Source organism: Vipera berus (genome assembly GCF_964194415.1).
Source record: "Vipera berus genome assembly, chromosome: 1".
In the NCBI taxonomy this organism is placed as follows: domain Eukaryota; kingdom Metazoa; phylum Chordata; class Lepidosauria; order Squamata; family Viperidae; genus Vipera; species Vipera berus.
Window position 1 is genome coordinate 291437418 of NC_138202.1, and position 14528 is coordinate 291451945.

The following is a 14528-nucleotide window of genomic DNA, read 5'->3' on the forward strand; positions in this document are numbered from 1 at the left end:
TCAAAATGGCCATTGTTAACAGAATGGCTTTCCCCCCTCTCCAGTTAGAGGGGGTTAGGAAAGGGTGGGGAGAGAGAAAGCTATGTATGAACAATTTCAAAAATACTTTTTAACCAAATAGGAATCTGCCCTAATTGAAGCAGCATATTCACCCAACTGTGCAGAAATGCAATTTTCTTTAATAGTTTTTTTGGGGGGAAAAACCTGTCAAAATTTAGAACAGATGAGTAAAACAAAAGAGACAAAGCCTCATATTTAAGATTTTGCAAGTTTTCTTGGTAACCTTCTTGGTCTTACTTCCAAAATAATATAGCATCCCCTACCACATGAAAGAGAGCCTTGACCGGAGATTGTCACTGCCTACTTCTTTCAAGCTTGCACATGCAGAACTCAGACCTACAATCTTATCCAGGAAGCTCTTAACTATGCACGGCTGTTTTGATGGAGACAAGGACCTCTCCTCGTCTTAAAGAGGGAGAGTTTGTTTTTTTCTTCTTCTTCATGTTTTAAATCCCCAGTGCCACCGGAGCGATGCTGCAAATCAATCTCTGTAGGTCAAGCAACAGTAGCAAGCCGCCTGCAGTTACGCGCCGGCCTCGCTTGCCCAGCCTTCAAAGGCAGCTGTTGAAGGCATTGCTTTACAGCTCCTCTACGGCTCCAGGCGTGCCGCTTAGCTAGCCAGTTGCTTTCCCTTTTCCTTTACAAAACTGTCAGGCAAAAAATGGGCAGAAAGATATTGGCTGCAAGGAACTCGGAGGCTCCTCCCCGAATCTGGATCCCGAGATTTTTGGACGATTTCTTCTAACTCCGTTGCAAACGCTGGCGAAAGGAAACAAGTTAACCCGCGCTGCAAAAATCGCGGAGCAGTCTCCGCTTTCGAGCAAACCACCCAGGCTCTCTCTCTCTGCTCCTCTCTCGCCTTTCCTAAAAATCTACCTCGGATGGCAATGGTTATCGGGGGCAACTGGCGTTGGCGATCGGGGAGGGAAAACGCTGACCCTTTGGATTTCTGCGCAAAGAAAGCTTAAACGAGATAGAAGACAATGAAGACAAAAAAAGGATCTGAAGCAAAGACATTCTCGCGGACCCTCATTCTGGTGGTCTGAGGTTTGGTCCGGCTTTTTTTTGGGGGGGGGCTCAAGGATTTTGGAGGGAGAAAGGGGACGGGAAAAGGAAAAAAAAAGCACCTACGCACAATTGATTTTAGCCGGTGTGAACCTTTATTGGATTTGGAGAATCCCCATTGGATATACATTTTCAAGGCATTCTCCCGCGTGCACAAAGATCATGATGAATTCGGTGGCTGGCAATAAAGAGAGAATTGCAGTCACCACCCGAAACAGGAAATATGGGGTAAGTTAGTCCTCAAGTCGGGGCATACGAGGATGCTTGACACCAGTCTGGGGTTTTTTGGGGGGTGTTTTTTTTTACACACAAAAGGGGGTAGCCTCGCAGCCTCGCAAGCGGGATCTAAGCAGCCAGTTTAGGCGGCATGTTTCCAATCAAGGTGCAGTTGGTTATATATCAAATCGGGCAAGGTCTGCTCCGTCGTCAGAAAATTGCGTGAAATAAATCTGGGCAGGTTCCTTTTCCCTGGAGCTGCAGACTCCCGGTGCCCGTGGCGAACTTTTGCAGCCCCGGGCTCCATTTCATCGCTCGAGACCTCCTTTTGAGGTAGCGGTGTTTGCACAATACGTCGGGATGCCTTTCCTTCCAAGGGGAGCTACGGTCAGTCCTGACTCGGGCGAAGGAAGTAAAGGGCGGCCGCGCCGGGGAGGGGGGGGGAGGTTGGTGGAAAGGAGGAGGGGGTGGGAATCGGAAGAGAAGAGAGTTATCACTCATCTGGGCTCCTTGGGAAGGTTTGTGCATAGGACAGCCCCCCCTTCCCCATTTTCTATGGAAAATCGCCCTCGAGGTCTCCTTGAGTGGAAATCAAGAGAAGGGAGAGGTATTATACTTAACTGATTTGTATCTTAAGTGTATTTAAGTGTATTTTACACCATATATATATATATATATATATGAATATTGTAGACAATATTCATATATATATATATATATATATATATATATATATATATATATATATATATATATATATATATATATGAATATTGTAGACAAGAAGGTTTGTCAGTCCGTTTGTACCGTGTCCAATGTTTTTAAATAATAAATTTAATAAAATTTAAAAAATTTAAAAAAAAAAGAGAAGGGAGAGGTGTGGGGCGTTTTTCGCCTGCTCGGGGCTATTGTGATTGCTAGTCCCGGGTCTGATGGATCGATAGGTGCACTTGGCTCGTCCGCTTCCCCCCCCCACCCCCCACTTTTTTTTAATCCGCTCCCCTTTCCTTCTCTCCGCTCAGGTGAACGACTCCTGCTCCCCCACCAAACCCGCGGCGCCCTTCTCGCCGGAAAGCTGGTACAGGAAAGCTTACGAGGAGTCCCGGTCCAGCAACCGCCCCGCCCCAGAAGGAGCCGGCTCTGTGGTGGGCTCCTCGGGCACCCCTTCGCCTGGCTCGGGAACCTCCTCGCCTGGCTCCTTCAGCGGTTCTCCAGGCCCCGCTTCCCCGGGCATCGGCACCAGCTCTCCGGGCTCTTTAGGGGGCTCACCCGGCTTCGGCACCGGCTCGCCCGGGTCCGGCAGCGGAGGAGGCTCCTCCCCGGGCTCCGATCGCGGCGTGTGGTGTGAGAACTGCAACGCCCGCTTGGTGGAGCTGAAGAGACAGGCGCTCAAGCTGCTGATCCCGGGGCCCTACAGTCCCAAGGTGAGTGGCCGGGGAAGGAAGGAAGGAAGGAAGGAAGGAAGGAAGGAAGGGAGGGAGGGAGGGAGGGGGGAGGGAGGGAGCTGCGGGCCGCCGCCGCCGCCCTCTCTCGGCTCATGCCGTCTCGGGCTGCCTGAACGGAGCGGGACGGGCTAACCGCGAGAGGAGCCCGGGTCACCTCCTGCACGGCAAGGCTGGCGTTCAAGGTGGGGGTGGGGGTGGTGGGTGGTGGGAATGGAGCGCCCCTCGGTTTTGCTCCAGCAGCCCTGAGCAAACTGATGCGCTTTCCAGCTGGGTCGGGGCTGCAAGTCAAAGCACTGCCGTCATCCTGAAGGTTAGAGCAGCGTTTCCCAACCTTAGGAACTTGAAGATGCGTGGACTTCAACTCCCAGAATTCCCCAGCCAGCTATGCTGGCTGGGGAATTCTGGGAGTTGAAGTCCACGCATCTTCAAGTTCCTAAGGTTGGGAAACGCTGGGTTAGAGAACCCGAGTTGATTTACCCACGCCAGGTCTGAAGGACCATTGGGAGGTGGTAAAAGCTGTAGGAGAGTGGACCCGCGATCACTAAGAAGGTAGTCCTTTGGGCACAAGTGGTCCAAGCCGTGAAATGTTGGGCGTTAAGTTTTGTTTTTTCTTTATAAGCACCCTTTAGGCACTTGTGAATTAACATTGCAATGTGGATCCCAAAGACCCATGGTTTGTCAACTACAACTCCCGGGGGGCTCCAACAAAGGGAATTGTAATTCCTCAGCGACCAGAAATCCATATGTCTCCTACCTACAACCTTAGTAGGCTTTTTAGCTGCTATGTATAACTCATGCCTATTGCGTATGTAGGTGATGATTGTATGGCCCAAGAGATAAACAATTTGCTGGAAATGCTGTCAATATGCAGTGGTTGTGGTTAATCTGGTTGCGGTTAATCCTGGAATAGCCCTGGGCAAGTTACCGCTTCTCACAGTCTTCTCTTTGAATGGAATACACACTTTGCAAGTTACCTTATGCTGATTTTTGATCTCAGTAATTAACAATGGAAGGTTCCGTTGGCAAGTCCTCCAGCTCTGTATCTGCAAGAACTTCAGATTTAAACCTTCCCTTCTTAAGTTTGGCCTCTTCCAATAGTTGTTTTTATTAGTTATTTCTATAATCCTGATAGTATGAATGCTAACTCAGAATTAAATATGTGATGATAGCAGCTACAGTTAAGATTCCTTTAGTCTATAGATATCAAATGATGAGGACTAAGTTTCATTGAGACAGTGTGGTTCTGGGCGGATATTATCTACTAAATGAATGCATTTTACTATACTAATCTAGATGTCAGGAAGAAAAATTCTAGACTGATCTTTTCGTCAACAAACTAGCTTCATGTACAGGCAGCATTTTCTTGGATGAATATTAATAATAGTTCATTCCTACAGTCTTTAACTCAAATATAGATTTTTCAGCTTAATGAAAAATCCATAGTTTACTATCTACTGAATTCATAGCAGATGTTACAGCAATCATGGCTTAACAGCACTCGTGGAGCAAAAAACATTGAACATTTGTAAATTTTAATATACAAAATGCATAGAAGAGATATTTATTTGGAGCAGTATTTGAGATTTTGAAATGTGTAAATCTGCATTAACAGCATACAATTTGTTCCATACACGGTTTAGTACTATAGGTAGTTCTCGACTTGCAAGCATTCTTTTAGTGACTGTTCAAAGTTATGACAATGAAAAAAGTGACTTATAACCAGTTTTCACACTTGGAACCATTGTAGCATCCCCATGGTCATGTGATCAAAATTTGGGCGCTTAGCAAATGGCATGTATTAATGACAGTTCCACTGTTCTGGGGTCATGTGATCACATTTGTAACCTAACCAGGTTTTTCGAAAAGCAAAGTCAATGGAGAAATCCAGATTTGCTTAACAATTACATTATTTGCTTAACAATTGTGAAAAAAGATTGTGACAATCTCACTTAACTGCCTTGCTTAGAAATGGAAATTTTGGGCTCAATTGCAGTTGTAAGTCTAGGGCTACTATGTGTAATGACATGAATGCTTTGTAGTGTGATCCTGTTCAGGGCTACTCAGAGGTGTGTTCATTTGAGTTCAGTGGAGGACATGGTTGTTCAGTTGCTTTTATGAGTCAGAGGACATCATTTTTTAGGATTGTCCTTCAGTAACTGCTTCTTTCTATTCTTGTAAGGCCATGCTTGTTTTATCAGTGATAATACATAGCCGCTGTCTTCTGTTGACCTCTTTTTTAGTGACTTTAATTTTATCAAGTATCAGGATGTTCTCTCTTGCTTCCCATTATAAGCCTTAGCTTTGTTTTAGGGCATTCCATGAACAAACTAGTTTTACATCATCTGTGTTCCATGATGCTCATTTACAATCCTTGGTGTTCTCAGCACGTTTTTCCATAATTCAAGGACATACATTTTTCTTCAGCTTTTTTTAAAAAAATGTCCAGCTTTCTGAATTGTATTTTACAAATGAGCTTGAAAACGTGTACTTTTCTTGATATTAAGATTGTGCATTTTAATACTTTGTGTATGTCTATCACAGTCTTGCTTAGAAGTAGCAGACATCTCTTTATTTCATGGCTTCCACCAACCATTCCTATGAATTTTTCAATCTGGAAAAATAATAGGATTGCTGACTTAAATTTTCTGTGTGGTACAGTATATATCTGTTATGCAGGCTTCTTTTTAATTAATTTTACAGTTAATAATGATCATGATAGCCACTGAGAGCATCCATCGCTTGCTCAGTTCAGCATTTTGCCGGTATAATTTTACATTTTAAAAATAGTTTTATTCTGTAGTTTATTGTCCTATAATCTAGTTTAATAACATTTCTGCCACAATGTCATCTTTTCTATAGCTATTTCTCTGTGACACTGGCATCATATTTTATCATAATTTCTAATGCAATTCACTTTGAGAGTGGGCAACTAAATTTCATTTTTGGTGTGTGCTGTTGTGCCCACAGTAAAAAAATGACAATAAAGATTATCTAATTAGACAGGATGACTTTGGTCGCATATTGGGATTTGTTTTTAATTATGAAATGTAGGTTAAGAAGTTTGAAATTAAAAACAAAATTACCAGCGGTTACGTTAAAGAGGATGGATTTTTGGATTAAGGTTAGAGTTGGAGTTAACCCAAGTTGCTCTCAATGCTATGTTGATTATATCAGAAGGGAAATATGTCAGACCCAATTTTCCAAAGCTGATTCTTCCAAATATTTTGACACTGCAATTTTTAGATTTTTGAGCCAGCATCTGGAACACACTAAGTTGGGGAAAACTGAAGTACTAGCATAAATGTCTGCAGTAAATATGATCTCTGGGTTATGGGTAGTGAAAACAAGCATTGTCAGAAAGTCATAGCTTTTGTGTACCATATTATAATTATGATACGTAACACTGGTGGAAATTTAGAACATTGGTATATGTGGCAAATGTAAGTTGCTTAGATGGGTGACAAGGTCCTGCTTTGTCCATATCTAGAGAATTAATGCATGTTCATCTCATGGAATGTAGAACATAGGAGTAACAGTTCTCATGCCATACCTTATAGTATAATAATAATAATAATAAAGAATAATATAATTATAGTATAATTATAATAATTTAATTTAATAATTTTAATAATTTGATTTCTATACCGCCCTTCTCCCGAAGGACTCAGGGCGGTGAACAGGGTAATACACAATAAAAATTGAATACAAAAATTAAAAAGCCATTAAACATAATCCTTATAGTATTATGAGGATTATAACTTGAGCGTCGCGCAGTGGGGTTACCACTTGTCTTCTAGCTCCTGCCTACGCAGTGATTTGAAAGCATGCAAATTTAAATAGATAAATAGGTATGGTGCGGAAAAACAGTGCTTCACAACATCATGCTAGTCACATGACCGCAAAAATGTGTTCAGACAGTGCTGGCTCATGGCCTCGAAACATAGATGACCACCATCCCTTATAGTCAGCAACATCTAGCGGAGTTAAATTTGCAAGGATCCCTTTCCCTTCCATCATTACTATATACTATGTATGATTATACACAGTTCAGTTCTAATTTCGTCCCTTTGGTCCTATTATAAAGTCAGCAATTTCTTGCTTTTGAATGACTTTACACAATCTTGATTTCAGCAATTAGCTAAACTACACTAAATATAATAGAAGAATATCATTTTGGAACAATATTATTTCATACAAAATAAACCAATTAATCATCACTCTTTTAAGGGCAAGTGCTACACAACACAAGGAAATGTTTAATATTATTCAGGTGAGAGCTTTCCGACTGTCATCCCTTTATTATCTGGGACTGTAAAGTTTGTCATCTAATAAGGATACAGAAACACAGGGAATATATTGTTTCCTAGGATACATACGGTACATATGGTGAATTTCATATATGTCACTCAGAAACGTGCAGTCAGTTATGCCACTGCACAGATTATAATGATTGTGCAAAACAAAGTCTTGGCACACCTGCTGTTGAGTGCACTTTAAGGGGAACAAGGGGCCAGTTCAGATTGAAGATATGTGATACCCAGCTAAGACCAATATAAGACATTATTTGTAGTTCAGGGTTGAACTGTGGGGTCCTTGGTGCTCTCTGAGCTTGATTGTAAGAAAACAACCAAGCTCAGAGAACACCAAAGACCCCACACAGCTAAGAAAATGGTATTGCTATGAAACAAGCTTGAGGAGATTGCGTGCGGGATGCTTTGCTTTCCCTCAGTTTAATTAATTTCTGTTCCTTATGTGAAGGGCAGTTTGAACTATCGGTTTTGAAGCTTGTTACAAATGCAAGACACAGGTCTTAAGAGTTGATTTTCCCCTTTGGATTGCAGGTTGACTTATCATATTTTTAATGCTTCTATATAGCACTACAGTATTTATTATTTCTGTTTATACCCTGCCTTTCTGCCAGTAGGACACCAAGGCATTTTGTAATCTAGAATGAAATAATAAGGAAACAAAAACAATTAAAATACCTGTGGGGGAAAAATGGGCCAAACACTTAGATAAATAAGAGCATCTTAACCCTTTAAATGCAGACTCTGAATAATTGTATTGCACAAGCAACACATTAGTGTTAAGTAACAGCAGAGAACAGGATAGATTATAATGTCTCCCTGAAATCCGGCTTTCTTTTCTTTTTCCAGTTCTAGAGTTTTAACATCTAGGAGCTTTGAAAGTGTACATGTCTTGTGGTTGAAAGACATGTGACTTTGTTCGAAAGATTCTGGCTTTGAAAACCCAAACAGAAAACGGGAAAAAGTTAGTGGCTTTGGGTATATATTTCTTTGTTAGCTTCTGGGGGCGAGACTCCGTGGTATCCGAAGCAAACATCCAGATTCAGTCACAGTTTTGTTCCATACCGTATTAACCTTGTGAACTCTAAAGTTTCCTCCTTCTGTTATGCATTCAAGATGAACAGTGATTAATATTTATATGTAAGGGTGTAGGTCTATACATATGTTGTATATAGTATGTTTTAATGTGTGTTATGTACGTGTACACTTCGAGAGCTAAACTAAAATTTATTTTTAATGTGTGCCACAGTAAAAAATGATAATAAAGGTTATATCTATCTATCTATCTATCTATCTATCTATCTATCTATCTATCTATCTATCTATCTACCTACCTACCCACCCACCCACCCACCTACCTACCTACCTACCTATTGAATGTAGCTCCCTCAAATCAATAAATAACCATTGCAAAGCTCCTTTGTCTCTAGTTACAGAAAGAGGTTCCAAAGCTGGACTCATGACATTAAGGCAGAGATGAACCACAGCATCTCTCGTTTTAGAAATTAAACACTGTGGGAGAGGTTTTTGGGGGATTATGAGAACAGCTCTGCATATGTAATGTCATTCTCTGAACAATTGGTTCTTTATTTGGATTGGATTTTGAGCAGTTTAGTGAAATATACCCCCCACTACAGTTTGCCTTTCAAAGCAGCAGGATTGGAATATCACTGGCATTCCATGAAATGTTTAACAAGTCCAAGAGCTTCATTAGGGACTTTAGTAAGCATTGCTCTCTTCCATAGTAACCTTGTAAATGTGGCTGGGCCAGTAGGTTGAATGAATGAGACAGAATGGCAGTTGGCTTGCAGCGTCAGGCCCGAATGTTTATCAACTGGCAATATTTACATAGGCACTTGAAGCGATTGTTTTTGGTGGTTTAAATCAACAAGCATCAAGTTAAAATACTGCTTTTGAAGGTTCCCTAACATTTGTTTGTTCAGTTTCACTTATCACTGTTTATTTATGGCACTCTTTGAAATAAAATACAGATGACCCTAAATTTCTGAATGGGATGCTACGTGTTTGCACAGCAAATTCGATCGTTTCTTTTATCAACATCTAAGAGCTGGTATCTCCAAATATGTAAATGACAACACACGCGCACAAAAAGTTGAATGTAAAGAAAGGTCCCTTTGAGTTGCAACCTGTGACTGCAACAACATTAAAGCAAGTCATTTATCATAAGGTTTGCTGGGTCAGCAGTTAGAGTCTGCATGAAGGCACCGAGCACCAAAAATACTGCTGCTACTTCTGAATTAGCGTCCTTCAGATGCATTGAGATGGGCATTTCCAGAAATCCTATTTGGTGTGGCTATCTGAAGGATCCCCATTTAAGAAAGTTTCATTTAATGCGTAAAGATAGACGCAGAATGTACACAGAAGAAAAAAAAAAGAATGACATGATGCAGTGAAAGTGATCTAACAGTATCTAAATGTCACAATTATAAAATGCAAAAGTTTAAAAAAACAAAAACTATTGCTAAAAATGTGTGACAGTCACACGTATCCGGTGCATGAAATAGTAAGGGTGCCAGAGTATCTATAATAACCATCCTAAGGCTGAGTGTTAGCAAACGCTTTTGTTCTGCCTCTTTCCTGACGTCAGGGTTAAAGCTGGGATTAAAATTGTTTTCTTATGTTTGCCTTGTTTGGGAACGAAAAGTCAGGAGCCCTGCCTCAAATGGGCAACTACGGGTAGTCCTCGAATTATGACCACAATTGAGCCCAGAATTTATGACTTAAGTCAGAAATTTGTTAAGTGAGTTTTGCTCCAATTTTACAACTTTTCTTGCCACATTTGTTAAGCGAATCACCGCAGTTGTTAAATTAGTGACACGGTTGTTAAGGGAATCTGGCTTTCCCATTGGCTTTGCTTGTCAGAAGGTCACTGTAGCTGTCATAACTATGAACTAGTTGTCAAGCATTTGTATGTAAATCACGTGACCGTGGGGGATGCTGCAAAGGTTGCAAGTGTGAAAAATGGACATAAGTCGCTTTTTACAATGCCGTTGTAACTTTGAACGGTCACTAAATGAACTGTTGTAAGTCGAGGACCACCTGTATATACTTTCTTCCTGTGGGAAGAAGTAGTGTAGCCACTCCTGTTTATGGGGAGAACAAGGTGGGAATAATTACTCGTGAATATTAAGCCAGAATTACCTTGAAGAATGTCTCATTTTAAAAGCTGTTGCAAGTTAGTCAGTCAGACCATTGCCTTTGCCCTTGTAGAATATGCTAGACTGCTATAGCAGCTATAATATATATGGCATTACCCAAATGCAACCTATATTTATTGGAAGGGAAGAGTATTCCATTCTATTTCTGCTCTAAGTTGTAGGGTACTCGTTATCATCCTCTCCCCTTTTTGTTGGGACATTGACAAATCAATTGCCAGGAAGCAGCTGCCCAGCATTTTTATTTTGTGTGATTTATAGAAATTAAGGGCTTCTAGAAAATAAAAGTTAGTCCTACAGGCTGGTGCTTTGTCAGCTTTATTTTTTTTATGGTTTCTGAACAATTTAAATGGTAAAATTTCATGATAAAGATTTGGAGAGCCTGGGTGTCCACCAACGGGGGGTTTCAAGGGCTCATTAGCTCCCGCAAATGCTGCATGGGGGATTTGAACATTATGTAATATGTGCATTAAAGATCTATGGTTATTTCTTCATTCTAGGCGGCGACATTTCTGGGGAATTAGACTTCAGCAATTTTGTCAGAATATTTTGGGACAATGGCATGGAAGCCATCTTGATAATATAATAGAAAGGAAAGCAAAACAAATATATCGGTAGAAACCATGATTTAAAAACATTTAAGGTGTGTCTGATCTTTTGAAATTGAAATGGCAACTATATTTATGTGTGGTGGGGCACACTATAGGTTTAGAAATGATTTGAAATTGAAAATGATCAAAATAGTTAGAGTCTTCCTTCCCCTCCCATATTAAGTCACTAGAACTGGGACTTCTTAGAGATCTTACTTAAAAGGGGTAGTATGACTGTGTTTCACTCCTGTTTTCTCCTGATCCTTTTTGTTGCAGTTGTCCAAGATGGCATGTTTTACATGTTCTCCTTTTATGGGCCAAGGAAAACATTGGGTAGTTTTTAATTAACCAAAGTTCTGAGCAGATGTGTTCATATAATAGTTTTGGCTGTGTTCACTTAAAAATCTGGAAGTTATAAGCCAACACATCTGGGGAGCACTGAAGAGGGACAGACTGCATAACAATATGTTCAATGACTGAAATTTATAACCTACTATATTTAGAATAAGTAGAGACTTTTGACTACATTGCTGCCACTACACAGTTATGAGAATTTGTAGCATTATTGAAAGAATGATCAAGTCTATGTTCTTGTCCATTCATCATTTGTGAATCTAGCTGATTTAGCTTTTTTGTTGACTCCTGCTGAGAGCAGTATAGAAATTTCATTAGCTCTAATAACTTGTCAGCAAAAGTCCTTTATAAACCTAGATAGCAATATATGTTTTAAATGTTGCACTTATTCCTTATTTAAAATGCACTTCACTTGTATAGTTGAAGGTACAGCAACAGTAAACGTGAAAAATCCATGAGATATATAAAAGCATAGCTTTTAGTATTTCTTAAATATGTAGTGCATATGTATCTTTCTGTGTACTTTGAAGTATGAGTATATGTGAACCAAATGCTTTTTTATTGTTTTGTGATCTGACTGATCCTTAGACATGAAATTATGCAGCCAGGCGTTATATTTTGTACAGAAAATTTAATGTTTGACCTGGAACAAGCATCCATTTGACTAGCTCATAGTTATCATTGAAGTGTGGAACGTTAACTTTAACACACAAAACGTTTACTCACAATATGTCAACAGGAAGAGAATTTAGGAACTATGGTTATGTAGCACATAGCTAACCTCTAATGATGGAAGTTCATATATTAATTTAACTATTTCATCTCTATCCCCTGGCAAGTTTCTGGGGAAAGGAATATGTCTTCTTTTTCTTTTACTGATAAATGCACATGATATAAAGTATGTTCAGTTAAAATATATATTTAACAAGAAGCTAAGCTATAGTTATTCTTCAGTTAACATGTTTTCTGGAGGAACAAAAGAAATGATCTTACTGTTATGAGAACACAAGAGGAATCCTACAGAAAGTTCCTAAGGCTGTTCTTGGTCCAGATTTTGTTTCTCACAATGACCAACCAAATAGCTTCTCAGAAGATGGAGATACTTTTTTTTCCTGTAGTTATTCCCCTGTGAACTGATATATGTAGGATTGTTCTCACCATCTGGAGATAACGCTGTCGCTCATTTGTGCATATCCTTCACTCTGCAAAGTCCCAAAGATAAATGTGGGTGGAAAGATCTGATTTTGTCCCCTATAAGAAAGCATATTTTATGGAAACCATCCATACTCATTTTTTATTTCTTTCATAATTTTCTTTATTTGGTTTTTATTTCATCCAGGAATGCATACACACACACACACACACACACACACACACACACACACACCATAGCGCCCCACAGCATCCTTTTTGTGTCCTCTGTTAAAAAGCTAGTAGGGGTGCAAATATTTACCTCCATCTTTTGCTTTGTCAGTAGTGCGCAGTATTGTAAAATAGAAAAAATCCTGTTGCTAATATAATGGAAGTCAGTTCCCTTCCCACTTATTGGTACTTAGAGATATTCCTAGCTGAGATGAGACAATAGCTTAGCAAATGGCAAAATAATGGAACTTCTAGATGTTTAATTTGTGAATAAACATAGCCAGATTTTATAGAGACTTAATTTTGTAGTGCAAAAATATCTGTCAGTCCAAATAGAATTATTGCATTAGAAGTGTGAATTTAAATAGCTGGGAGCAATAATTTGTCTCCGTTTCAGAAGATGTCTGTAATACTTTATGTCTGTATACTTTAGGCAGCAATAACTAGCCTATTGTATTTGCAGAATAGGTCATAATACCAACGCACAAAATTATGGACAGAATATTTTTCAGTTGCATATATGCTAACTGAATTTTCTAAAGATTATTTTTTTAACCTCCATAGTGCTTTTTAAAGCCTCTTCTTAAAATAACAATTATTCATATAATAAGTATTATGTATTAATTTTCTCTTCTCTTGGAATAAGTATTCAACAGAAAAATATTTTATGATTTTAAAAAATATGTTAGGAAATGCCAGTATAACTCTTTCAGATTGTATCTTTTTGTTTGGCTATGATTACTAAAATCAGTAAGATTTTTATAAAGAACTTTTGCTTTGATTAGATTTTTGCTCAGCTTTCCCTGATCTGGATTTTTGCTATATGTTTTTGGTTATAATTCCAATGAGCTACAGTCAGTTTTACCAATTGTCCCATATCTTTTCTTCTCCTAAATGTTTGCATTCTTTTTCATTAGAAAATTGTTAACATTTAGTTTTCAGAGTGAGAAGAGAATTTCATTGAAGAATTATTCTACAATGATTTTTTGTTCTTCATTGAATGCATAATCTTTCTCAAATCTGGGTCAGCAGCTCTATAAACTGGGCAACCTGCCCAATTCACTGGATTGTCAAAAGATAGGTTTTTTTTATAAGGGGGTGGGGTGTAGAAGATTCACACCAAGTCAGCTGCATCAGCAGTAATATCCTGGATTATTTTTGGAACACTAGATGATTGGGATGGTTCCAAACAACCAAACAGATTGACAGCTTGCTGTGTCTCTTTGCAGAACCATTATGCCATGGATTTTTATTCAGGTCTGGTTTCTGCATGTGTTTGAAGCACTGAGAAAACAAAGGCTAAATATATATTGCGAATTGAGCTGGTTCAGTTTGAAACAGGCTGAACAAAATTTAAGTATCTCAGGGAAGTAACTGGAAGCCTTGTGTCCATATTATAAGCTGATTAGTTTGAGTGAGTATTGTGTAATACCTTAGTCTTCCTACTTACATGTCAGAGGCTTAAAGAGGTTGATCATACCTAGGATTATGTCATTTTAAAATGCAGGCACAGAATGCTTGTTTTGAATGTTAATGTTAGTTAAGTCAAAAATTACTAAAAGAAATGTACTTCTCTATAGAGAATGAGATAATATGTCAGCAAGAGAGGCCAGCTGGAATCTTCTTCATTTTGCTAGTGTCTTGATGTGAAGTGTCTTGATTTAATCAGATGATCTCCTTATTTACACTTGGAAGTGGAGCAATTCAGGAAGATTTTTTGTAAGTTACCTATTCATTTTTATTTAATAGTTAGATTTATATTTTCAGAAGCTCAAGGGAACGCATATAGAGCATGGGGGAACAGTTTACACTGTCCCAACAATAATCCTGCCCCAAAGTCAACCAGTGAGTTTCTATCCACAACTTTTATCCCTGCAGGAATTTATTATTATCTTTTGATGAGCTGCTGCTCTGCAATAAATATTCTCATGTGTGTATCCTTAAGTAGAATCT

General features: G+C 39.2%; 1 protein-coding gene across 1 annotated transcript in view; it reads left to right on the forward strand.

Moving 5' to 3' along the window:
• Nucleotides 1-1174: 1174 nt before the first annotated feature.
• KIF26B (kinesin family member 26B) overlaps nucleotides 1175-14528 on the forward strand; it is a 335272-nt gene continuing 321918 nt past the window's right edge. Inside the window, exons 1-2 of the mRNA XM_081318941.1 lie at nucleotides 1175-1353; nucleotides 2364-2765. Of these exons, the coding sequence (XP_081175067.1) occupies nucleotides 1288-1353; nucleotides 2364-2765 (468 nt within the window). The 5' untranslated portion in view covers nucleotides 1175-1287. The remainder of the gene's footprint in view (nucleotides 1354-2363; nucleotides 2766-14528) is intronic.